A 24,776-nucleotide genomic window follows, 5' to 3' on the forward strand; every position below is an offset into this window, starting at 1 on the left:
CTTCGAAGTGTTCCTTCGGAATGGAGGAAGGGAAGTTTTTGAGAGTGATTGTGACGGGAGACGGATTCAAGGCAAACCCAGACAAAGTTCAGGAAATTGCTCGAATGCCTTCCCCATCCTCGTTAAAAGAAGTCCATACATTGAACGGAAGGCTGGTTGCCTTGAATAGGTTCCTTGCAAACCATGCAGCCAAATCCTATCCTTTCGTGTCCACACTATGGAATTGCCTGAAAAAGGCACATTTCAAATGGACACCAGAAGCAGAACAAGCCTTCCTCGAAGTAAAGAAGTGTCTCATGGAACTTCCAACATTAACTGCACCTCAAGAAGGAGAGCCTCTCACGCTGTACCTATCCGCGTCCGACATCAACATAGGAGCAGTTCTCCTAACAGACAGGAAGACAATACAAACACAGATATACTATGTCAGCAGAACCTTGGCGGACGCTGAAACTAGATACTCGATGCTGGAAAAACTGGTTCTCGCGTTAGTATGCGGCAAGAAGGCTGAAGCATTACTTCCAGGGACATCCCGTCATCGTGCTAACAGACTACAAGATAAAAGGCGTGTTGGCAAAACCCAAACTATCTGGGAGATTGGCCAAATGGGCAATCGAACTAGGGGAACACTCCATAGAGTACAACCCAGACCCGCGATAAAGGGGCAAGTTTTAGCAGATTTCCTAACAGAGATACCAGATGATAAAGTCCAAGAATGCCTAAACGAACAACAACCCCCAACCCCAACTAATGAAAGTAAAAAATGGATCTTATTTACAGATGGAGCATCCAGTGGGGAAGGTTCCGGCACAGGCTTAAAGTTGGTCAACCAAGACGGCCAAGAATTCACCTATGCCATCATGCTGAACTTTAAAAGTACCAACAATGAGGCAGAATATGAAGCTTTCATGGCCGGTCTGTGGATCGCAAAAAAGTTGGGTGTCAAATTCCTGGAAGCCCGGGTCGATTCAATGCTCATAGCAAGCCAAGTTTCAGGGTCTTACGAGGCAAAAAACGACACAATGGCCTCGTATCTGTCTCAAGCAAAAGACCTCATGCAACAGTTCACTTCTTGCAAAGTCGTGCACATAAAGAGAAGTGAGAATCGACCCGCGGATGCTATGAGCAAGCTAGCGTCCATAAGAAATCCATGAAGGCATATGTGACCTACATGCAGGCCCAAGGATGGTTGTAGCCAAGATAATGAATGCCGAGTATTTGTAACGCCCGTTAATTTTCGGTTTAAAGATTTAAGCTTGTAAAGTATGTATATTTCTCGAGATTTAACCGACATTTCTCGGAAACTTTCTCGTTATCCCGGTACATTAAATCATTCAAACTTTCCTTTCAAGTTGCCATATCCCTCAAATTAGAAGGGCTGGAGTGTAACATGTTTTATGATATCATAAAAAAAAAACCTAAACCCTAGCCCCCATTGCAGTCCAATCGGCTTGGTGCAGCCCCCTCCCCACCCCCCCCCCCCCCCCATGATTTTCTTTTGTGTAGCCAAGTTTAAGGTCTAAAACTTCAATTAAAGGTTAATTATATGTTTCCCCAAGTATTTTACACCTTAATTTATCATTATATCACGTGTATTGATCGTTAAATTTCGTGTTGTAGGCTTACCAGGTGGCTGTCAATTCTAACCTTTCCGGGACTGTTTTGATTGAGGTTTTTGCACCAAAGTCTTCCTTGGTATGTCTAGTATAACATACTTTAAAATCATGTTCATTGGTGTTCGTTTGATTGGTCAACTAGTTGTAGTTTGAATGTTAGTGTTCAGTTTACTAGAAATGTAGATTGTTGCGTTTAACGCGAGGGTTGAAGTGATTAACGACCAATTCAGCTCGAGTGAACTCGGTTTGATGTACGGGCTGTTGAAAAATCATTTTTATAAGTTATGGGGTTGAATTGGTTGTCGGTTACTCAAAGGGTCGGTACAACGCGCATTTGCGTTTATTGAATAGTTAGTGTGTTGTACTTGCTAGTTACCAACCCATTTGACTCGTGTAGCGTTGTGTGGACTTGTTGGCTGTGAATTTATCATATTGGGTCCACACGGGGCTGAGTTGGATGTTAATTGCCTAAACGACTCTTAAACGCGCGTGTTAGTATCACCTAGTGCTTCCGGGGGTAATTTGGGAATTATTTATTCCCGAGAATATCTAAGGGTGGTGTTGGTGAAGGTAAGGCCCCGGGGGGCTGTTGTGATTGAGTTTGATGTGGTCGAGGCTTTAGGTAACTCGAACCATGTTAGAACGTCTCGTAGGATAAACGAGTCCCTTCGATGTCAATAGTAATGTTTGTATGTAAACCGACAGGCGTTTGAGTGTTGGGGATAGTTAGGGGTCCTCTAGCTTGTGGTGAATTCGTGCCTTGTGTCAGGTGAGTTCATGATGACCCTTTTTACTCTTTTCAAGTTTTTGGGCTAGCATGCACACCTAAGCGATTTTGCTTGATGAACTGTTTAAACTATTTTGTGTGGGCTTACTTGTATAGGGTAGGCCTTGAGATGATATTATTGTATGTTTGTATGTATTATTGTATGGGAGTTAAGTGCCATTTTGGTACCTGTGGTTTGACCAACTATTCAACTTTAGTACCTATATTTTATTTTATGCAAATGACTACCCCAATTTCACAAAACTTGCATTTTTAGTACTTTTTTTAACTCCGTCTATTTTATCAGTTAAGTCAAGGGTACTTTCGTAATTTTGTAATTTTCTTAATTTTTTCTTTTCTTTTAAATGCCTTCCCCCCTTTTAAACGGAAGTCCACTGCCGAAAACTACTTCAGCTCGTCAGCGAACGCACCAGGTTTGCCGGAAATGTCGTGAACTCCATCGTCGTCGTCGCTTCGTACTGAACCATCATAAGCCTAATCCGTGCACGAAACTACTTGGACGGTGAAGGGCATACGTAGACGGAAGTTTTAAATATTGAACATTCTTTTTAAAGTTTTATCAAATACATTTAAATTGGTTTTGGGCATAATTCCCAGGTTTTGGGAACTTATTTTATTAATTATGGTTTTCCGCTGAATTATACTCTAAATTGGTTGTTTTAGTGGAATGAAATGTTTTTAAGTTTAAGTATTTTTGTAAGTATTTTGGATGAATACCAACTGTAGGATTCCCGGGATTCGGGGCCTTACAAGTTGGTATCAGAGCCATGGTTCGAGGGATCCGAGCATCCCCGAATGCTTGGACTCGAACTGTAAGGGAAGAGACTAGTATGCCCACTGCAAGTAGCTGCATGCCAATAGGTAACTTTAATTGTTAGTTATTCCTTCGAATTTTAAAGTGTCAAGTATGTGATTAATTGTTTAAGTGTTAGATGGAAGGCGACAGACACCCCGCCAAGGCGGAAACGCGGGCACCACGTTCATGGATAATCACAGCTAATGATTAACGTGGCGATCCTATATGCAATGCGATGCTTGTATATGCCAACAAATTTCTTTCTGATTTTAATAACCTGAAAAACATACTTAAAAGTCAACATAATGTTGGTGAGTTCACAGGTTTTAAATGCATGATTAAATCCGTTGTTTGAAAGATATTGAGTTTCAAATGTTTAAAATGTATAAAACAAGAAATGATTTCTCAAATATATGTTTTCATGATTAAAACACTTATCAACAGCTTATGTTTTCATTACAAAACATGCTTTAAAACTTGTTTATGTTTACGTAAATTAGTGAGCAAGACATAAAATCTTTATATGAGCACGAGTTACACGAGGCCCTTAAGATCTTCGGATCAATACATTCTATAATCATTAACTATGGGTTTAGCCAAGAAATATGTGGGTAGTACTATCGGGATTGATCCCCCGCTCATGGTTAGTCGCTCTAACCGACATGTTAATGGGAACATATATTCTATAATTCACACCGTGATGGCACGGTTCTCGGGCATACATATAGATTTGGGTTTGATTATGGGCTCATTGTCATATATTAATTTGTATTCTTAGCTAGTCTACAAAGGATTATCGATCTTGTTTAAGTTATCGTATATATCATGTTGCATTGCATACACTCACTTGTATATAAAAGGGCTTTTAAGTTCGTAAACGTAAACTTTTTGGACAACATTTTAATCGGGAAAACGCACTCGTAACAAACAAAGTTTTCAACTTTATAAATAAGTTTCAATGTACGTTTAATCACGAAGACATAAATAACTTTGAAATACGGTTTATTTCGTATTAAATAAGTTTATGCAAAGTTGTCAAATAAGTTTATGCAATGTTACGAAATAAGTTTATGTAAAGTTATAAAATATGTTTATGCAAAGTTACTAAATAAGTTTATGAAACGTAATTAAATAAGTTCATGCAAAGTTATCTAATAAGTTTAATATGTTTCTCCCCCTAGTTTGTAAAACAGTAAAAGAGAAAAGGGGCCGTGAAATTTACCTTGGCGTCAGTGAGTGATGTGTAAGAACTCTTGTTCGTTTTCGTTCTATGTTCCTCCTAAGACAGGTACATGCTAACTTAGGGTCGGTTCGACATATTAAATGAGTGTGTCGGTTTATGCTACGTGTTCACCCAATCCCTAGTCTTATGTGTGAGACGACTCGTTAATGATACGTTTATGTTTAACATAGTTTGCTTAATAAAATAACTATAAGTGACATTATATATCTATCTTAGGAAAGGTAAGGAGTTAAAAATATATTTAACAATATATATTTTAATTACGTTAAGAATTATATATCAAAACATTTAAGTAAAAGATTTTATATATATATCATATAGATGTTTTGTCAACGTCATAGATCAAGTTTTCATAAACAAACTTTGATAAAAATCCTTTCATACACAAAAATCCTTATAAGAATATTATAATTTCTTCTAAAAATTCAGCATAAGGTTCTCATTAGTATTAACTAATATGCCCATCCTTTGAGCACGTATAGCTAGATCCACTCGTGTATAGAGAGATCTATATATCTTTTTACTAAAGCTATGTTCTATAATTGTATTTCAAGTAACAAACTTCTAGATCCGTACTTTAGAATCATGTTTTAAGTTGCATGTTATTAGATCTACTCCTTTATTAGTATTTCTTGTTACTTTTATAATTGGGTGAACATGATTTAGCATAAATGCTATCAAAGGACGTAAATTAAAGAAATAAGATAGTTTGTAGGCTCACTATGCTTTAATGATGGATTAAAGAGGAGAAATAAGGGAATATAAGCTTGCATGCACCAACTCTTGTACTTCTACTCCATGCTTGTTCTTGAAAATGGCTTGAAGCTTGAAAGATAGTGACGTTGGATGTGTCTTGGATTAGAGTGGACAAGTAACAAGATGCTTGTGTGTTATTGAGATGCTACCCGATGATAGGGAAGTAGTGGTGGTGGGTGTCGGTTTGCAAGGATAGAAGAGGGAGAGTGGGGTGAGACGTGAGTATGTGTGTTATGGTTGCTTAAAAGTGTTGTGAAGAATTGTTGAATCCTAAAGTTCGTATATAATTCCCTAAGTAGCTAAGCCATAGATTCCATCTCACTAGATGACAAAGTAATTATATTTATTGTTTACTTGTGTGTGCATTGCCAAAATTTCACAAAGAAAAAGGAACAGGATTGAGATTTGCGCATACATTATTTGGGTATAGTTTGGCCGTGCCTTTTCCAACTCTTGACTTTTCATATGCCCACTTGTTATAATAAATAATTGGGGTAAAGCTTTTGGAAATAAGTTCTTTTACTTTAATCACCATTTAGTGAAAATTTGGGTTTATGCATGCATGGGATATTATGTATGCATGTGAGCATACAAAAGAAGGGTGTATAATCGGCTGGACAAGGTGATAGGCGGATCTCACAGACTAGAGTAGGTTGTGTTGGTCTAGGTCCTCAATTTATAAATCTTTTTGTTTAGTTTAGTTCGTATTTATAAATGATAGTAGTTTAATAAACTTATGATTTACTTTTGTATTTATAATACCCATATACTTACGAGTAATAAAATTATTAAGAGACTAGTGAATTTTAGGTTACGCGTAATCTTATATTTGGTCATAATTTCGGTTCATCTATCCACATATGTACATCGAATTATAAAGCACCGTTACGTTTCGGACACGGTTCAAAGTTGTTATTTATATACATACATATAATGATAATGTCATTTTTCCTATAACATATAAAAGTATTATTTTTATTATAGTATCATTAATTTTTGTGTCGAGTGTTTGAACGTGTGACGCGGTAACTCTTATAATCACCAAGCGTGTAAGTTACATGTGAATGCTATTTCTTATACTTTTGATGATTTAATGAATATGTATCTAATTTAGGGCATTTTTGTAATGTAATTATGTCTAATTATTGTTTAAAAATTGTACGGAAATTGCGGGCTGTCACAAAGGCTAATGTGGTTAAGGGCAGGGGGTGATTAGGACAGGCGGGTAAAGTAAACGACTAATTACACTTGATCAACGTCATTAGCAGTTTACCCTTACCTTACATGTTCTAAATGCCACTTGTACTTGACCGTGTTAAAATTCTGTCTTTGCAGAGATAAGTCATGGTTAATACTCGAGCAGCTAAGAGAGGTGGTCCTAGTGTTCATGGCCGTGGTCGTAAGCCACGTGCCGAAGCTGTGAATGAGATTCCTACTCCCCAACAGGAGGAAACCCCGATTCATGAGGAGGGGGATAACCCCGCTTTAGATCCTGCTATGCGCGCGGCTATTGCGGATGAGGTTTACCAGGTGCTTCATAGCGCCATTCCCGAGATCGTTGCTGAGGCCGGGCCATGGAGGAGTCGTTGGTTGGTAAAAGTTCGGATAAATGAAGGAAAGGTAAGGAGACGCAGGTCGAAGAGGAAGAGGAGGTGTATGTGCCGAGTGGGGATAAAGACGAAGTGCAGACTGTTAGCGTATCTACTCGGAGTTGCTCGTATGGTGACTTCAAGAAGTGTGACCCTCCTTCTTTCGATGGTATTAAGGATGCGTTGGCAGCACATCAGTGGGTGAGGGAGATGGAGGCCGTTCTGAGAGTTAGTAAATGTAAGGGGGATGACATGGTTACTTATGCTACTACCTCTTTTCGTTCTGAGGCACTGTGTTGGTGGGATAACTTGGCGCAGGCTATGGGTGATCGTTCGATTAGGAGGATGACGTGGGATGAGTTGAATAAATTGGTTCTGGATCAATTTTGTCCTCCACATGAATTGGATAAGATTGAACAGGAATTCTCGACCCTGGAGGCGGGTAGTATGACGCATCGGGAGTATACCACAAAGTTTAACAAGATGACTCATTTATGTCCCGATTTGGTTAATCCCGAAACCAAGAGGATTAAAAAGTATGTGAAGGGGCTTCCGGAAGATATTCGTAGGGGTGTGGTGACCACCGACATGAACTCTTTTCACTCAGTGGTTACCCTAGCAGGTACATTGTATGATCAGAGGGAGAAGTTACCGCCGACCGAAGCTAGGAAGACATGGAACTCAAATTCGTACGGTAAACGGCCCGGGGGAAGCAATTTTTTAATTCGTTTGAGAAGAGGGTAAAGACTGAGGCTTCTGAATTTAAGAGGGATGCTTCTGAATTTAAGAGGGATGCGGCGTTTGCTAATTGCAAGAAGTGCGGGAAACCGCACAAGGGGGAATGTAAGATTGGGTCTGGCTCCTGTTTTCGATGTGATAAGGTTGGACACCCCCATTTCGAGTGTCCGACGTTGACTTGTTTCCGCTGTAAGGGTGCTGGTCACTTGGCATCAAACTGTCCTACCAGTAAGGCGGGGGTTTCGGTCAGGGGACTTCCTCGAGGGGGAAGGTGGAAGAGAAGCCGAAGGCCAGAGCGAGGGCCTTCAACATCTCCAAGAGACAGGCGAAGGATGATGCGGATGTCGTTTCAGATACTTTTTCCTTATTTATCTTTATATTCTATCGTTATAAATTCTCATTCTTTCAGAATCGTATGTATGATCGTGTAGCTAAGCAGTAGTGTAATATTATCCCAGGTACCTTTTTACTTGATGAATTACAGGCATCGATCTTATTTGATTCGGGTGCCAGTAGAAGTTTTTTGTCTACCGCTTTTTGTTCCTCATTGAATAAATCACCCGAGCGCGTAGTCGATGTGTTTGAGGTTGAGGTCACCGTAGGAAAGTCCGTTTCCGTGTCTAGTGCTATTCAGGGAAGCAATGATCCCTGCCGAGATTGGCCTCCCGTCTGCAAGAATCCTCATGATGGAAGACAATGAAAAAGAACTCAGAATAAACCTAGACCTCCTGGAGGAAAGACGCGAGTTGGCAGCAATACGCGAAAGCAGATACAAGAGCCAACTCCTGAAATATTACGACGCGCGGGTAAAAATCTGCGAGTTCCACAAGGGAGACTATGTCTTCCGAAACAATAAGGCATCAAACTCCGAATTGCCGGGAAAGTTAGCTCCCACATGGGAGGGTTTTTACAAAGTGGATGAGATACTGGGAAAGGGTGCTTACAAGTTAAAAAAGTTAGACGGTACTCCCATTCCCAGAAGCTGGAACGTGGCACAGCTACGAAAGTGTTATATTTAATCAATGTAATTTTCTTTCAGGCCTGCGCGCCTCTTTATTGGCCTGCGCGCCCTCAGTTTTGGTCTGCGTACCAATTTTTGTTTAATGTCGTGAACCGATGATAATATGAATATAAACCACGCATAGCTGACCAGCGTTAAATTTCTAGCATTTTAGTTCCTGAACGGATAAGGCTTACGCGCCGACACTTATCCTAATCCTATATTTTGGATACATGACAGATTTAGCTCACACACATTTATATTAAGTAATCATACAAGACAAAATGTAAAATCCATGCCATATATACATTCAAAAAAGGGATTACAAGAAAAAAAGATAATTACAAGTCATTCATCTTTAGAAAGAAAGCTGCGGAGTTGATGCACGCTATCCGCCGCTTTAGCAAAGCCTTGGATAGCATCCTAGATTGGGAAACGCAGTTCATCAAACGCATCCATCTGTGCGTTATACTTCCCATCCACATCGAATCCATGCAGGTCAAACTTTTCCAGTGAACGACCTTCCTGGGCGAAGGTTACCCCCTCCTGGAAACCCGGTTTACGCGCAGAATCACTGGAAGCATGGAGGAGATCTGCAAGACAATCTCCTAGGGTTGATCTCCTATGAACATGAGAGATGACCTAAAAACAACAGAAACAGTTAAGGCTCATCCCAAGATATCAACACAAATGGAAATATGTACCTTGGGAAGACCTTCCTTCATCAACCATAACCGGTTAGCAGAGGCCCATTCAGCCTCAAACTCCAACGTACTGTGCTCACCGACGAAGCGGGAGTTTTCCCTGATCAGATCTTCAATTGCTTGATCCTTCTCGGCGGCAGCAGCACGAAGAGAGTTTACAGCCTCCTCTTGAGCAGCCAGGCGGGCTTCAAGGGCCTGTTTTTTCCTCCTCCGCCTTGGCAAGCTCAGCTTCGCGGGAATGAACGGAGGAACGCGCGGCTTCAATCGAAGTGTGTTGACGCCGACACGCTTCCTCCCATTCTTTAGCAGCAGTAGCCTGGCACCGCCTCTCCTGCTCCAGAGCCCATTCAGAATCTCTCAGCTTCCACCTTTGGGTGTTAGCCTCGATCCGGTATTTCTCTTTTTCGGCGCGAAGCTCTTCGAGGAGGTTATCCTGCAACCCCCAGTTCTGCCCCATGAAATTCCAGTCCCGGTATATCTCTTGGGTTGTAGAGACCAAGTTGGCCAAATGATAAATGTAAGAATTTCCAAGAGATATCCGGGCACTGTTCCGTTGGAACTCGCGATCTGCAGGAGGCACACCCTCGTGCAAGAACTCAAAACACACTTCCCAGTCAGAAAACCAGGAAGCGGGAGTCAAACCCCATTCCGGGATGTGGCGGGCGGCACCCCCCTGCATGACGCGAGCCCCCTCTCCTCCTCCGAGGAACGCGGTGGAAGTGGAAGTCCGGACGCCTGCCCCGCCGATTCCTCTTGAATGATGGGCGGGGACAGAGGCAGCGATGTCACACCCAGACTGGCACAATGCGGAAGCGTAAAACGGGAATGTAACAGACACCTCTGGTATCAACACATTGTTTATAAAGAAACATTACAAACTAATTTACAATATATTACATTTCTTTGTTCTATCATTGTTTTACAGTCTAGGTGGTACAAACAAAACTATTTCGTTAACTAAACGTTCTTACTACTAACACCCTTGCCTCTATTCACGTAGCATCAACCACACACCTCAGGCAAGTAATAGATCACCAAATCATTCCAATTTAGATACACCTAAAAAGCAGTTTAAAACGGGTCAACTACTAGAGTTGGTGAGTTTCATGAGTTTCAAGAAATCAGTAATGAGTATTCACAAGTCAACACTTGTAATCATGAAATAAGTATGTATGTATGTAAATGATGTATGTGATGTAATTATGCTAAGCTACAGTGAAGCCTGGACTGTTCGTACTGCGTGTCTCCATTTCCCACGCTCAATCAACCACTGTGGCCCCTTTCCGCCCACAACATGCCCCAGTAGCTATGTCTAACACTACATAGCCTGTTTGTATAAATATGGTCATGTGCAAACGACGCTATGTGACACGGCAACCAGGCCGATTCCGTTTGGGTTTGTCAAACCAATAGTACTATTCACAAGCCACCGGCTCGAAGTTAATCACTGTGATTGTGGGGACTTTCGTGTTTTAGCACTTAGATAATTCACATCATCACATGTTTCAGATAAGTATATAGATATAAGCAAACATGCTTTTCACCCCAAAAGTTCGTAAAACAGTTTAAAAGTGGGGTCATGAAACTCACTGTTTAGTAAATATTCAGTACTGTATCAGCTCGTGGTTTGTTCGGTCTGCAATCAGTAGTCCCTATAATCAATATTATAATAATATTAATATTTTAATATTATTATAATCTCAATACTAAACTGGGCTGTATAACTAATCTGGGTGTAGCTGGAACGCCCAGAAAGTGGCAATAGGATTAGGTTGTGATGTTGTTCAATGATTTTTGATCACTCTTGTTGTTTTGATTTTCCCGCAGGTTCACTAGTCGCGAACTTGCCGGTTGTTATAAAAACAGAATTTGTTTAATCTTTAAATTAGCATAATTAATTATCCGTTAATCATTAAATTATGAAAATTTAACCACTTATCAATTAAAATATGTAGATTTTTATAAAAATATTTCTGGAATTTATTTACTGATTTATTAATTTATAAAAATTCATTTTATCAGCTATATTTTGCTTTAAAATCGTCCGTTTACCCCAAAAAATTTCCAAAAATTCCACAAAAATTCCTGAAATCTCAAATCATGTCCCAAGTCAACCTGTATCAATTACAGAAAGTAAAAAGTTCGTGCAATATTCTTTTCGGCCCAAATTCGGCCATAAAAATTCACACGAACGCATATAAAAAAACACCTTTAAACTTCTCCAAATGATCTCAAAATTCATATGTGATCAAAATACATCAAATCTGAGTTCCCAGAAAATGTTCATAATTTTTGAAGTATTTTAGCTATTTTTCCCAAATAAACGTCCCAATTCGGTAATAAATTTGCCAAATATTCTCGGATGGTCGAAAAATTACCAAATTTGAACAGGGACTCATTGACATGATCCCTGATGTCCCTGAAAAATTTCAAGGCCTAAAAATATGCATATCACAACCTTAACCTAAGTAGCCCGTAAGCGAGTGTTTCGGCATTACCTTAGCGGGTTTGGCTCGTTTCCGACTTTTTAATCAAGTTTTCAGGTTCTTGTGCTTTTAATAAAGCTAGGTACAAGTCCTATATCATAAATCAAGCAATATTTCATCAACATAACAGCCCTTAACTTAGGGTTTCGGCTAGTGCACAAAAACGAACTTTTGAACCGTAAAAACGCTATTTCAACCCTTTAATCCGTGTTTATGGCCAAAAAAAACTATCAAAACAGGTTCCTTACCATGTGTATGATCAAAACATGTTTATGGACCATTTTTAGGATTTTTACACGGTTAGGAATGATTTTTAGTAACCAAGACATGTTTTTATGGTATTAAACAAATTTAGACAAGCATAAAAGCTACTTATTTAAGCTCTTTACCTTAGGGTTTGGAGGTTTTCTGGAATTTTAGGTTGCAGCTGCTTGGACCTCAGTTTTTATAAACCAAATTGGATAAACAAGCTTTCTAAACAAGTTTTATAAAAAAAATGGGGGGTGGGGTGGGCTGGTCCGATCGGAAGTCCCTTTGGGCCCATGATGGGTTGTTCTGGCCCATTAATCTGGTTTCTCAAGCCCAAATACGAAAATCCCGGTCCAAATTTAGTTCGGGTTCGGTTTTTTGGCGCGAAAAACTTATCGGGTGCGTTAAACAACGCGAAAACAAGTGTTTTTCGGCTAGTTTTGAGTAAAATTATAAAAACATACTATATGTTTGTAAAAATCAAAAATATTTTCATGGATCACTTAAAACATTTCAAATAAGTGTTTGGTAAGTCTTTTTCGGCTTAACGGATGATACAATGCTTGTTTTGTAACTATCTTTCGCGTTTAAATCTATAGCGGGTAGTTAAACGAGCATATTTTTGTTTAACTTGTTTGCTATCAAACTAAGGCCATATTTCTAATGTTTTAGCTTGTATAGATCGTATATCACTTATAGATGGCCCCCCGAGATATCTGGGTCATCACCCGACCCGTTCGGTTAATCGTTCGTTTATTACACAAAAGGCGTTTATTTGCTTAATAGGTAAATACGTACTGAGGTGTACCTTGTTTTGGCTCAAATGTCACAAGTGACTCAGTTGGCAGTTCCCGGGCGACAGGACGGGGCACGTCCTCCTTGTATTTTCCCTTATCACCAGCTGACAGTCTGCTGGAGCCACTCTTGGCAGGAGGATTATCCAAGAGGATCATGCGAGCTGCATAAAAACAAAACACAATTAGTTTGTCGAAATAGGGAAACACAGAAATTCATGGGAAATCACCTGGATCACTTTGCGTGTGGATCAAAACACGATCACGAAGACGGAGCCTCTTCGCACCCGGAGAAGAAGGGGGAGAACGGATCACATCCTTACTCCCACCAGCGGTTGTCTTAGGACCACCGCTGGAAGGAACCTCCTTCCTCTTGCGGCCAAAGGCTCCAACATAAGTCATATTCGTTAAGAAAAAAGATCACAGAATTGGGAAAAACAAACATAGGCTACCTATCACAAACAAACCCTCAGACACCACAGGTTCCCGACGGGTCCGTTGAGGGAACAGGAAATTGTCATTATTCTTCTCAAGGATCGGAAGGTCTTTTTTGTTGCGTGGAGCCAACTACATAGTCCCCGGCACATCCACGGACAGGACAGCGAGTAAAAGATCTTCAGCTGCGCAACACAAAACATGAGTTATCAGGTTAAGCTTTAAAACAAAACATTAAATCACATACATCTGTTTGGCTTCCGGAAGTACGGCACATCATCCTGGTAAGACCAAAGGCGGCTCATCTCGGCCCTCACGAGAGCGGATTCAGGGATGGGGTGCATTGGGGTAGCGGTATGGGTTAACTGTTGATACTACCCATGCCTCTTGAGGCGTTCAACATATGGAAGGGCAAGCATCAGCTGATATGTCAACCACCAGTACATAGATAGAGGGATCACATCCTCCCGAATCCAAAAAAATTTCCTGGCCTAGTCCGGATCCAGGGGAGGCGCATCCAAAGCAATAGCCTTCCGATCAGTAGGCAAACAAGTAAACCATCCACCCCTGCTATGCAGATGGTAGAACACGACAAACTTGTCAATTGTGGGAACGATGCCATGCGCCCGGCAGCAGAACTCCAAATGGCGTATGCGCATCATCGCCGACGCATGAAGTTGGAAAAGGTGAACCATACTCCCAGTTATCAATTTACCCAGAAACCGGGTAACCGGAAATCGGAGATTCCCAGAACTAAAGAACTCGGCGTACACCACCATCTCCCCCACCGGAGGACGATTCGCCGTCGCACCTGGAGCTGGAAACTCCAGCTCCAATTCTGGGGCTATACCATACGCATTAACGACGGCCTGAAACTATTTTATATCCCAATCGACGGCGAATCGATCGACAGTTGAATAATCTAGCCTCAAAGATGCCATATGTTCAGCCAAAAAACGATTGCAACGAGCTATGGTCGACAAAGATTGAAAGGAAACCTCTTAAAATCGATAACGGCCGCGTAAAAATATTCTGGCGAGGTCAACAAGGGTATTCCAGCGAGGTCAACAAGGGTTCTTCAACGTAGTGAAGAAGAAGAGACATCGGCGAGTACTTATAATGACAGCATTTATTGAAGAACAGTGGAAAATAGCTGTCATCCAGTCAGATGGTGACACGTCAAGCGGGAAACCAAAGGTTTAAAATTTAAAATCCCAAGGCATAGCTGTCAACTGTCAGACCTATTCTCGCGCAGAGCAGGCCTGTCACATCAGTCAATTTCTAGAAATAGGTGGCGCACACTTAGTTACACAATAACAAGACATTAAATGACCTACTAAAAAACCAAAAGTTTTCATGGCGCAAGAAAAGACAAGTAGTAGGAAGCCGCACACGAAGTTTGCGGGTGGCAACATCATCCGCAATAACTAGAATTAAGATGTCAAAGGAAGCATCCCCAACACAAATACTTGCAATGGAAAATATATCTTTATTTTATTAAAAAAATTTTACAAATACAAAGGAAAAGAAAATACAAACTGATCCTATCTACGTTCCTAATCTTCTTCCGAGGCCTCCTTCGCCTTTTCAAGAAGCACATTCACATGAAGCCGCAAGTCCCCAACACAAGTCGGCTCATGGCAGCTCTCCGCAATGTATTTCAAAATTTTGAAGGAAATATGCTCAAAAGAATCGAGATGAGCGTCATACTCCTTCTGACAGTCCTGCCCATGAAGCTGGAACTCGACTGGTGGACGCCCCTCGTAAGCCATAGAATAGCCTTCTTCGAAACCGGCTTGGCGACCCACCCGCGGGGAGCTAACAAGCAGGTCAGCAAGGCAATCCCCAAGCTCTGGTCCTTCCTTGATAAGCCTGACAATCTAAGATAAAAGAAAATAAATGAGATGTCCTATAAAGCAAGTAAATATGAACTGTTTACCTTGGGGATGCCAAACTTTATGAGCCACTCCGCAGACACAGCAGCAAGCTGGTCGTCCTTGGTCTTTACCTCCGCCACGAGCCTGCGGACCTCCTCGTCTCGGGCGGAGATATACTTGTCTTAAACAACCACCTGCTCCTACAGGCGTTTGATCCTTTCCTGAGCCACCTGGAGGGCAGTGGTCTTCTCTTCAGCATCAGCTCGGGCCGCGTCCCGAGCCTTCTCAGCTTCCACCATACGGGTGGCAACGCGGAGAAGATCAGCCTCCCCCGCGACCGAACCCCCAAACACCTCGCGGCTAGTGGATAGCACATTAGCCATATGATAACTAAACGCTTGAACCAAACTAGCTTTGGTGTGAGTGTGAATACGATTGCGCTCAATGGGTGGGAGGCAATGTTCAAAGAACTCTTGGCATGCTCGCGGATCTGTAAAGAATGTATCCGGGTCAAGGTTCCATGAAGGTTGAAAAGAAGAACTCCCTAAAGATTGAGATGAAGCATGGGAGAATCCTTCTTTCCCACCCGTGGAGACAGGAGGATCTTCAGCTACATCCTCATGAGGAACAACCTCCGTCTCCACCACCACCTTGGGAGGAGGCTCCATATTCACATCCTCGCCACCGTCATCACGCACGATAGTGGGAGGCGGAGACGGTGGGCGAGGAACGACAACCGCCACTAGCCAGAAAACGAATACAAAGTTAATGATATTCACAGTATAAAGCTGAAAGTGCAAAAGATGTTGAATACCTGCGGGTTACCGAGTGATCGTCCTCTTTCTGACCTGGTCTTGGAGCCGGGTCAACTTTATCATCTTATGGGGAGGATTCCCCTCCCCAGCCTTGGATGCCTACCCTCCAGCGGGATCATCGGCGTTCGTAGAGCCCCCCCCCCCTCCAGCAAGATCACCGGCAGTACCGGCCTCCCCACCGGCAGGATCCTCAATGTCCTCAGCAGCTTCCCCACCTGCGGTTTCATCAGCATCGGAGTCCTTATTAAGGCCGCATACACCAGTGGTATCTGCCCTTCTCTTGCGGCGTAGCAGATCTGCAATAGCACGCAATATGCCAGAATGAAAACTTTCCGGAGTACCAGGCGGGGAACCCTCGCTAGTCGAATCCTCACTAGAGGACTCTTCACTAGAAGAAAGGACTATTGTCCCGTCCGGATGCATAACGGTAAGAGGTTTAGGGTTCAGAATGTACACACCTTGAGCTACCGCGAACTCGTTGATCACCGGCTCCGTGCGACCACGGGTGGGGAAAAGGAAGTTACCCTTGAAGTGATCAAGAATAGGCTCTTGATACATTTCCAAGGGCATCTTGAACATATTTCCCGCGACGGTGGGAATAAGAACTTCAAACAGCGAACTCTTCTCTGAAACGAAAAAACATACGTGTCTAAGCAAAGAAAACAAAACGAATGATAGGACAATAAAGCGAAGAGCTTACTTCCGTCGTACTGAGAGAAGTATGGTTGATTGGCGGGATACAGCCATAGGCGGCTCATCCCCACCTGAACCAACGCGGACTCAGGAATCAAACCCATAGGAGTAAGAGTCCGCATCAGCTTCTGGAACCACTCTTGGCCCTCCGAATCGGCAGCTGGAAGGGAGAATTTGGTGGTTAACGAACGGCGGGTCATGACTAGCGGAATAACGTCCGCGTTGATCCACAAAAACTTGTTCTTCCATTCATGAGCGCTCCTCGGAGGCTCAATCCCGATCGCCTTCCCCTGGATGGCGAATCTGAACCAGCTGCTGCGGGTTTGAATTTTGTAGATCGCAAGAAAGCAATCCACCGTAGGCTCCAAGTTAAGGGCTCTACAGCAAAACTCGAAGTGTCGGAGCCTCATGACTCCGAACGGATGCAACTTGGAAATATGAATCCCAGATGCAACCAAGAAATCACCAAAAAACCTGGTGATAGGCAACTGGAAATTGCCTGTGGTGAAAGACTCACCATACAAAGCAATCTTTCCGGCCGGCGGCTGATCAGCTGTAGAACCAGGAGAGGGAAGCTCCGGTTCCCACTCCGATGCCAACCCATAGAGGTTGACAATGTCCTTGAAATCAGAAAGTTTCCAGCTGATGCATATATTCTCCACCCTTTCGACGAGTCCTTCTTGCTTTCCTTGTCTTTGCTTCCCTTCTTCTTGCCACCAGCCATGGTTGATCGGAATAATAGAAAGGTCAAAGGAAGAAAATGAACAAAGAGAAGATAGATAGGTTCGGCGAAAAAGTTTTTGCAAGTAAGTCGGAAAGTGAAATGGCCTCTCCTATATATACACATCGCAATTAATGCGAAGAAAGAGGAATCCAGCTCACACTCCAAAACTGTCCAGTCAGAAGAGGACACGTTAGGCGGGAACTAACAAAACAAAATAATTTTGAATCAACCGCCTAAAAACTCGTGCACCAACCTCGAGCACCACTCCTGACATGATTCAGACGGAGGATGTCACATCTCAGACGTCAGAACAGTGCCCGAGTCCAAAAGCAACAGGAATCCAAAGGGTCAACAGTTGCAACCCGCGACAAAGGCCTCAATAGAGTCCATAATTCCACCCGCGACATCGCATCACGGAAGCAACAATGGACTGGGGGGGCTTATAGAGGGAGGGTAGCAAATCTACCCACGGATCCCTTAATCTAACCCGCGGACTGCCAAAGAGACATCCGCGCAAGGAACACGTGAGCCGGTAAGGCCACCCACACCCTAAGACATGCTTCGCGGACCTCCAACTATAACCCGCGGATTACCAATGAACATCCGCGGGAGGAACCCACAAGCAACAGGGGACTCATCACGCACATGATCCCCACGTGATATGAAAGAGCAGTTGTAACAAACTATTCCTAGAAAATTCCTTCAATACCTCCTGATAGCGACATCGACCAATGGAAAGGCGACACCTGGACACGTAATGGCCATCCCACGATGGGCACAGATAATGGCTACCCCATAAACGGGTCCTGGTTGTCACATCCAACCAAGGATCGACACGTGTCCATTCAGGAGTTGTTAAAGATTTATAAAACTAAATAAGCCCAAAGAGTCAAATCTAAAACTAAATTAAACCTAGGGATGCAATGGGTCGGGTTTGGGACGGGTCTAGGCATTCCCAGACCCGGACCCGATTATAGAACCCCAACCTAGACCCTTCGAGGTATTTATCGGGTAATTACTCATCGGGTATCGGGGATACCCAACGGGTTTCGGGTTTCTTATCGGGTTTTGACAAAATAAAACCCGTCGGGTTTCTATCGGATTTCGACAAAATATAACTAATCGATTACCATAAAAATAAATATCTCAAATAATTACTATAAATAAGTTTCAACAAATAATATTTCTTCGAATTTTCATAACAAAAAGGAAAAGAAGTAACCAAAAAAGAATCCTTAGAAGAAACAAGAAAGAAGCAAACTATATTTAACCAAAAAGGTTACGAACTGTTAATTGGAAATTAGAATAATTGATGGAATGTGCTGTGAACTGAGACGAAGAAAATAAAGACATTTAGGATTTGAAAACTTTAAGAGACTATTATCTTAATCATATATACAAATATAATATTTTATATTAATATATATTAAATAAAAACATATAAAGCTATGTTGGGTATATCGGGTATATAATCGGGTAAATGGGTCAATGTTATCGGGTAATCGGGTCAGGTAATCGAGTATATTAGAAATCCCAAACCCGTCTCAAACCCATAAAAATTTTCAAACCCCATCCCAAACCCGTCACAAACCTTAACGGGTCGGGTATTAACCGTCCCAATTGTATTGGGTTTCAGGTTTTCCCATCGGTTCGGGTTTATTGCCGTCCCTGATTAAACCCGATTAATATAAGCCCAAGTTGTCAGCCCATTCTCAAACTCCTTTCAAATCAAACAGCCGGCGTTTCCTTCCACTTCAAGCCCCCATCACACTTTACCAGCTTCGATCTTCAATAAGTCTAACTATTCAAGGTATGCTTCTGAGAAATCTGAATCGTTTTAAGTTTTCTGATGATTTCATATGTTTAGGGTTGCTTGTTTTCTTTATAACCGTATTAATGCCATCAATCTCGTGCTTGAGTTTCTTCAATTTCCAATTTTGATGTTCAATACTCAAACTTATGCATGCTTAACCCTTTAAATAATCGCAAACGACTACAATTTTTGTGGGGGTTTTTTGTAATCTTTCCTACCTTTTGAACTAGGGTTAGTTAAGCATGTACACCAACTGTTTGATGTTATGCCTCAACGAGTCATTGTATGTTTCACTGTCCAAATATTCATGTTTCTTTCTGTGTTCAATAGATAACATTTTACGTCATTATAGTCAATTTAACATTTCCCTTTTAAATCATTGTTTTCTTATTTTTAGCTCAACTTAAACTTCGTTTGCTTTTGTAGGCTTTAAAAACCAAGAGATTATAATGGTCGGGTTTAAAAACAGGTACTTGGTGATGGAGGTATTTGTCGATCCAAACAAAGATATTTCAAAAAACGATCCCATTATTCTTAGCCAACATAACATATCAAAAGCAATCAAAGACAGTATTCTTGTCAACTTTGGCGAGTGCGGTCTCGCCTCATCACTAGGGTCTTTCCAAGGTTATTAAACATTGTTATCAACAACATTATGTTCTTTTATTCTGCAAGCATTTCTTACACATGCATATTTAATATCATGTTGGTGCAGTCAAATATGTTAACCCTATCACCAAGGTATGCATTATCAGAGCTTCAAGAGACGAGCATCAAAAAGTTTGGGCTGCAGTTACAATGGTTAGAAGTGTCGGGAATTGCCCCGTGGTTTTTAACTTATTGGACCTTAGTGGTGAGTAGCGGTGGCAAAATGGGTCGGGCGAGTCGGGTTGACCAAAAACACTTTTTGTACAAATTTTTTTACATCGATACCGTGTGTTAAATTTGATTTAAGCAATTTAGTAGGTTTCATGCTAAACATAGGGACAATATATTTGGAGGTAGCCCAATGTATTCAACTTTTTTAATAAAACTAACCCATATATTAAAGTTGGGGGGTGTAAACGAGCTAAAATCATGCCTAAAAACGAGCTTGTTTAATAGACAAGCGTAGAGCCCGAGCTTCACTTATGGAGCTCGAGTTGGCTCGCTAGCCTAAATGAGCCAATTATTCATATAGTTTTTATTCATTAATCATTATATTTAATAGTTATATTAAAATAATCATTTATTTATTAAATTATGATAAAAATAACTAAAAAGATTATAAACGGCCGAGCTTGAGTTTGAAAAGGTTACTCAAAATCCGAGCTTGAGTTTTAGAAATAAAGCTTAAAACAAGTCGAGCTCAAGCTCTAGTAAATTAAACAATCCACCGGGTCGGCTCGCTTACACCCCTAGTTGAAACTGCTGTATTGGACACCCAAGCATGTTTTATTTTCTTGCCAATTTTGGCTAAAACTAGTGTAATGACGAAAATGCTCTAAAATTTTTTTGAAGTGTCGCATGTTAGTTAAAATTGTTTTCTAAAAAGTTACGAGGGCGTTTTCGTCATTTAACATGTTTCTTTCGGAGTTGTTTTAAACAAAGTTGGATACAGACTTTTAGGGTCTATAAACTAATTTCATAAGGCGAACTTTTGACCTTTTCTTTAATCCTTTTTAGTCTCTTCTTATTTTGGCCCGTTAGGGATAAAGCAAAACGAGAAAACTAATGCTTGTTAATTTTATTACAATTTTTTGTGAATCAGGGAACATTAGGGCATGTAAATCTGCAGCATTGAAATGTGAAGAATTGAAATTTGAACATTTAAAGATTGTTTCTGGTGCTCTACAAACAGAAGATGTTAATAAACATATGCAGAATCTTGAGAGAATCAAGATGTTAGAGCACTAAAACATGAGTTATTTTATACACTTTGATTTTATAAACAATTGATGTGTTAAATACGATGTTTTCTAGAACAAGGCGTTTACTGGATCGGTTGTCAAACCGGTATCAGAAACAGGGATGTTGTAATAATAATAAATGCAAAGTTAAAAAGCGGTAGCAATAACTAGCTGGCTGAACCTTAAACGGTCCCGTTTTTTGTTTGTTTTTGAACGGCCATTATGGATCAATGACGGTCACTGGCCTGTCCGATCATCTTCATTCCATCAAAAGGAGGAAACTCACCGTAGATGAGAAAACCCTTTATCAAACCTGGATTTTATTTTTTTTATTATTTATATTTTTTTGGTCACATTTGATGCTTGAACCAAAGGGCAAAGACCTTGCCCTTTCTAAGTTGATGTCTTTGGTTTGTTTAGTTGGCTAACTATTCTTATAAAAGTATATTATTATTACTAATCTGAATTTTCTTTTTCTTAATTCAAGTGGTTTTATGCATTTTTGATGGTGTGACTTTGAATACAATTACCTACGTTTTGTTACGCATACTCTCTTTCTTGGATTATCCTATTTGAACCATTAGTTGAACCATTAAAACAAATTTAAAGCACTACTCATTAGCTGCACAAAACGGTTTTTTTTTCTTAAACTGGTTTTGGTCAACAGAAGTCAAGCGGTTCTTGTGAAACCGGTTTCTAAGTGTAAAAGGATCTCGCTTTGAAACTTGTTTCGGTTTAAAAACAATTTTAATCGGTTCAATTTGGTTTTTAACCGGTTTCAACGAAAAGGTTCTCAAACCTACAGTTCAATCTTGTTTCAAACCAGTTTTTGGAGCGGTTTGGAAATTGGTCTTTCGTTCACCTCTAGTTACTTCGAATGACGATCCTGTCTTCATCTATTCATAACATGCAAGATGAAATCTTATTTGGGTAGGTCGAAAGTTGATAATGTAACAAATAACCTTGTTAGCACATACGGCCCTGTAACTCCTGTTAGCACACGGCTCATGGGTTTGATCGATCCATTTAGCAATATGGTCTAAGCCCACAGAGCCCATTTCCTCGGCTTGGCTTCAATTTATGGAAGATCAGTCTCGTTTTGATGGGATTGATAAATATATGCGTGATTAGGGATGATATCGTTACCGTACCAGTACCGAAAATCACGGTCCCAAAAGTATAAATTCTTGGTACCGATACCGGTACCGAACTATTCGATTCGGTACCAGTGGACGGTACCAGTATTAAAGGTAAAACTTCAGGAAATACCGGTACCGTACCGTTCCTGAAATTCAAAACTTCGGTACCGATTCGGTACCGCCAGTACCCAATCAATACCAACCGAATTTGCTCATCCCTATACATGAGGCACTCAATAGCAATGTTTTAAAAACCGGTATTTTATTCGTACCGGATTTGGTTTAAAAATGGTACAACCGGTTGAACCGTATCGGGAGGTTCAGCCGGGTTAAATAATTTACCTTATAATTTCATATAAATACACTTTCAACTCAAAAAATAACCCAAAAGTACATTAATAAACATCACACTTAAACTAAATATCACACTTGAACTAAATATCACACATGAACAATGGTCGAGTCAGATAGAAAGTTTATATGCTTTGCATATGAAATTAGTCGATTACAAAAGATGTAAATAAACCAACATGGATTTGCATAATACAAAAATTGGTTGATTAACTAATCGTCGTTTATCGTGTTTACTCGTTTCAACTTTATCCGCTACGTTAAAAGTTATTTTTAAAAATATGGGCCACAAAAAATATCAAAAATATTTTGGATTTAAAACCGGTTTGCCGGTTTAAACCGGTATTTTTGAAAAACACTTTGCATTCACAACCATATTGTGCTTGACTTTAGTACTAGCTTTCAGACGTTTCATCCAGGTGAATCAGCTACTAAATCCTGAGACTTAAAATAAGTTGTTCCAATGTGTATACATCTATGTTATAAGATTGCTTAGAAAACATTCAAGGTATGTCGAAAGACAAAGATCTGCTCAAGTATTTTCTTTTTTTTTTCTTTTTTTCATTTTTTTTTGAGTGGCTAATATAATATTAAAAGATGATGGTAATTAGAAAAAGCTAACCAACCATCACAAAACCAAAATTACATGAATAGAAGAGGGTTTATAAGCCACCCGGTCCAAGAGATACTAACATTTTTGTTTCTAGCTCAAGCCAAGTTCATAAGGTTGCAAGCTACTTCTAGCATATCTGGTCAAGACACCGATCATGATCATGATATGAATGATTGTTTCCATTGTGGCATTGTTGGCAACGAAATACTAGATCCGTTCCAATATATATATATATATATATATAGAGAGAGGCAAAGTATAAATTGAAATCCCACTTGAGTTGCGAAAACCCTATGTAACATCGTTTTTTTTTGTTACATGTAATATATACATTTAATACAAAATATCAAAGACATAAAAAAATGTTTTGCTATTTTTTATATTTTTTTTTATATATGTTTTCAGGAGAGAGAAAGTAATTTTTTTATTAACTTTAATTGTGGACCACAAAATTTAATTTTTAATTAAAAACATGTGGTTGAGAATGAGTTTCTAGAGTTTTCACAACTCAAGTGGGTTTTAATCTAACCTAACTCTCTCTCTCTCTCTCTCTATATATATATATATATATATATATATATGTAGGAAGAGGATCAAGAGAGAACTCCTTCTTAAAGAGAGAACTAGAGAACTAACAAAGAAATATTTTTAATTTAATTAAAAATATTTTTAAATTTTCGTTTTTATCATTTTTCTTATATTATGTTACCATTTACTCGAAAAATTTTAAAAAATTAAAAAAATAAAAAAAAACTCGTTGTAGTGCACATATGCAATACATCGACTTTTTTTATTGCATATGTGCACTAGTGTGTATTTTGATATGTGTAATAATGTTGAATAGCATATGTGCAATTTTTTGTATTGTATTAGTGTAATAGTGTTATATTATATACAAAAATACCAAAAAAACAATATAGTGCATATGTGCATTAGTGTTGTATTACGTATATGCGATAGTTTGTTTCGAGTACTATTCAATAGTGTGTATTGTATAATGCAATTGTGTTGTATTATATGCAATAAAACACTATCGTATATATGCAATACACATTAGTGCACAAATACACTACATCGAAGGTTTTTTTTTGTTTTTTATTTTTTTAGGAACAATATCATCTTATTAGAAGGAGGAAAGAAAAAAAAATCGCAAAATATTTTTTTAAAGAAAGTTAAAAATAGTTTTTATTAGTTCTCTAGTTCTCTCTAGATACCACCCCTATATATATATATATATATATAGGGAGAGGATCAAGAGAAAACTCACCTTTAGAGAGAAAACTTAAAAACTCCTAAAGAATTATTTTTAATTAAAAATAAAAAAATATTTCAAAATTCTGTTTTAGCCATTATTCTTATATTTCACTCGAAAAATATATATAAAAAAAAACCCCGCTGTAATGCACATACGTATTACTGTGTGATACCGTTGTATTACACATGTGTGTATTACTATGTATTTTTCAGTTTAATAGTGTTTTATTGTATATATTCAATATTTGTGTATTGTATATGTGTAGTAGTGTTGTATTTATATGAAAAAAAAATAATAATAAAATAAAAGTCGATGTGGTGCACATGTGCGTTAATGTTGTATTACACATATGTACTAATGTGTATTCGATGTGTGTATTAGTCTTATATTGCATATATACAATAGTGTGTATCA

General features: G+C 39.8%; 3 protein-coding genes across 3 annotated transcripts; all 3 read left to right on the forward strand.

Moving 5' to 3' along the window:
* Positions 1–20: 20 nt before the first annotated feature.
* On the forward strand, positions 21–1,154 carry LOC143599101 (uncharacterized). The gene has a single exon (XM_077077146.1). The coding sequence runs from the start codon at positions 21–23 to the stop codon at positions 1,152–1,154; it is 1,134 nt and encodes a 377-aa protein (XP_076933261.1).
* A 7,012-nt stretch (positions 1,155–8,166) lies between these two features.
* On the forward strand, positions 8,167–8,544 carry LOC143599104 (uncharacterized). Its single transcript, XM_077077149.1, has one exon. It carries the CDS (start codon positions 8,167–8,169, stop codon positions 8,542–8,544), a length of 378 nt encoding a protein of 125 aa, XP_076933264.1.
* An 11,007-nt stretch (positions 8,545–19,551) lies between these two features.
* On the forward strand, positions 19,552–21,090 carry LOC143599102 (putative ribonuclease P/MRP protein subunit POP5). Its single transcript, XM_077077147.1, has 3 exons — positions 19,552–19,742; positions 19,831–19,968; positions 20,866–21,090. Exons 1-3 carry the CDS (start codon positions 19,565–19,567, stop codon positions 21,009–21,011), a joined length of 462 nt encoding a protein of 153 aa, XP_076933262.1. The 5' UTR covers positions 19,552–19,564; the 3' UTR covers positions 21,012–21,090.
* Positions 21,091–24,776: the final 3,686 nt, after the last annotated feature.

This window comes from Bidens hawaiensis, unplaced genomic scaffold (assembly GCF_021521415.1).
Source record: "Bidens hawaiensis isolate Kalapana, Puna unplaced genomic scaffold, B.hawaiensis_p1.1 tig00051488_1, whole genome shotgun sequence".
Taxonomy (NCBI): domain Eukaryota; kingdom Viridiplantae; phylum Streptophyta; class Magnoliopsida; order Asterales; family Asteraceae; genus Bidens; species Bidens hawaiensis.

Coding starts and splice junctions, on each gene's coding strand:
- LOC143599102 (XM_077077147.1), top strand. CDS start 19,565: ATGGTCGGGTTTAAAAACAGGTACTTGGTGATGGAGGTATTTGTCGAT. Junction 19,743..19,830: donor ATCACTAGGGTCTTTCCAAG/GTTATTAAACAT, acceptor ATGTTGGTGCAG/TCAAATATGTTAACCCTATC. Junction 19,969..20,865: donor TAACTTATTGGACCTTAGTG/GTGAGTAGCGGT, acceptor TTTGTGAATCAG/GGAACATTAGGGCATGTAAA.
- LOC143599101 (XM_077077146.1), top strand. CDS start 21: ATGGAGGAAGGGAAGTTTTTGAGAGTGATTGTGACGGGAGACGGATTC.
- LOC143599104 (XM_077077149.1), top strand. CDS start 8,167: ATGATCCCTGCCGAGATTGGCCTCCCGTCTGCAAGAATCCTCATGATG.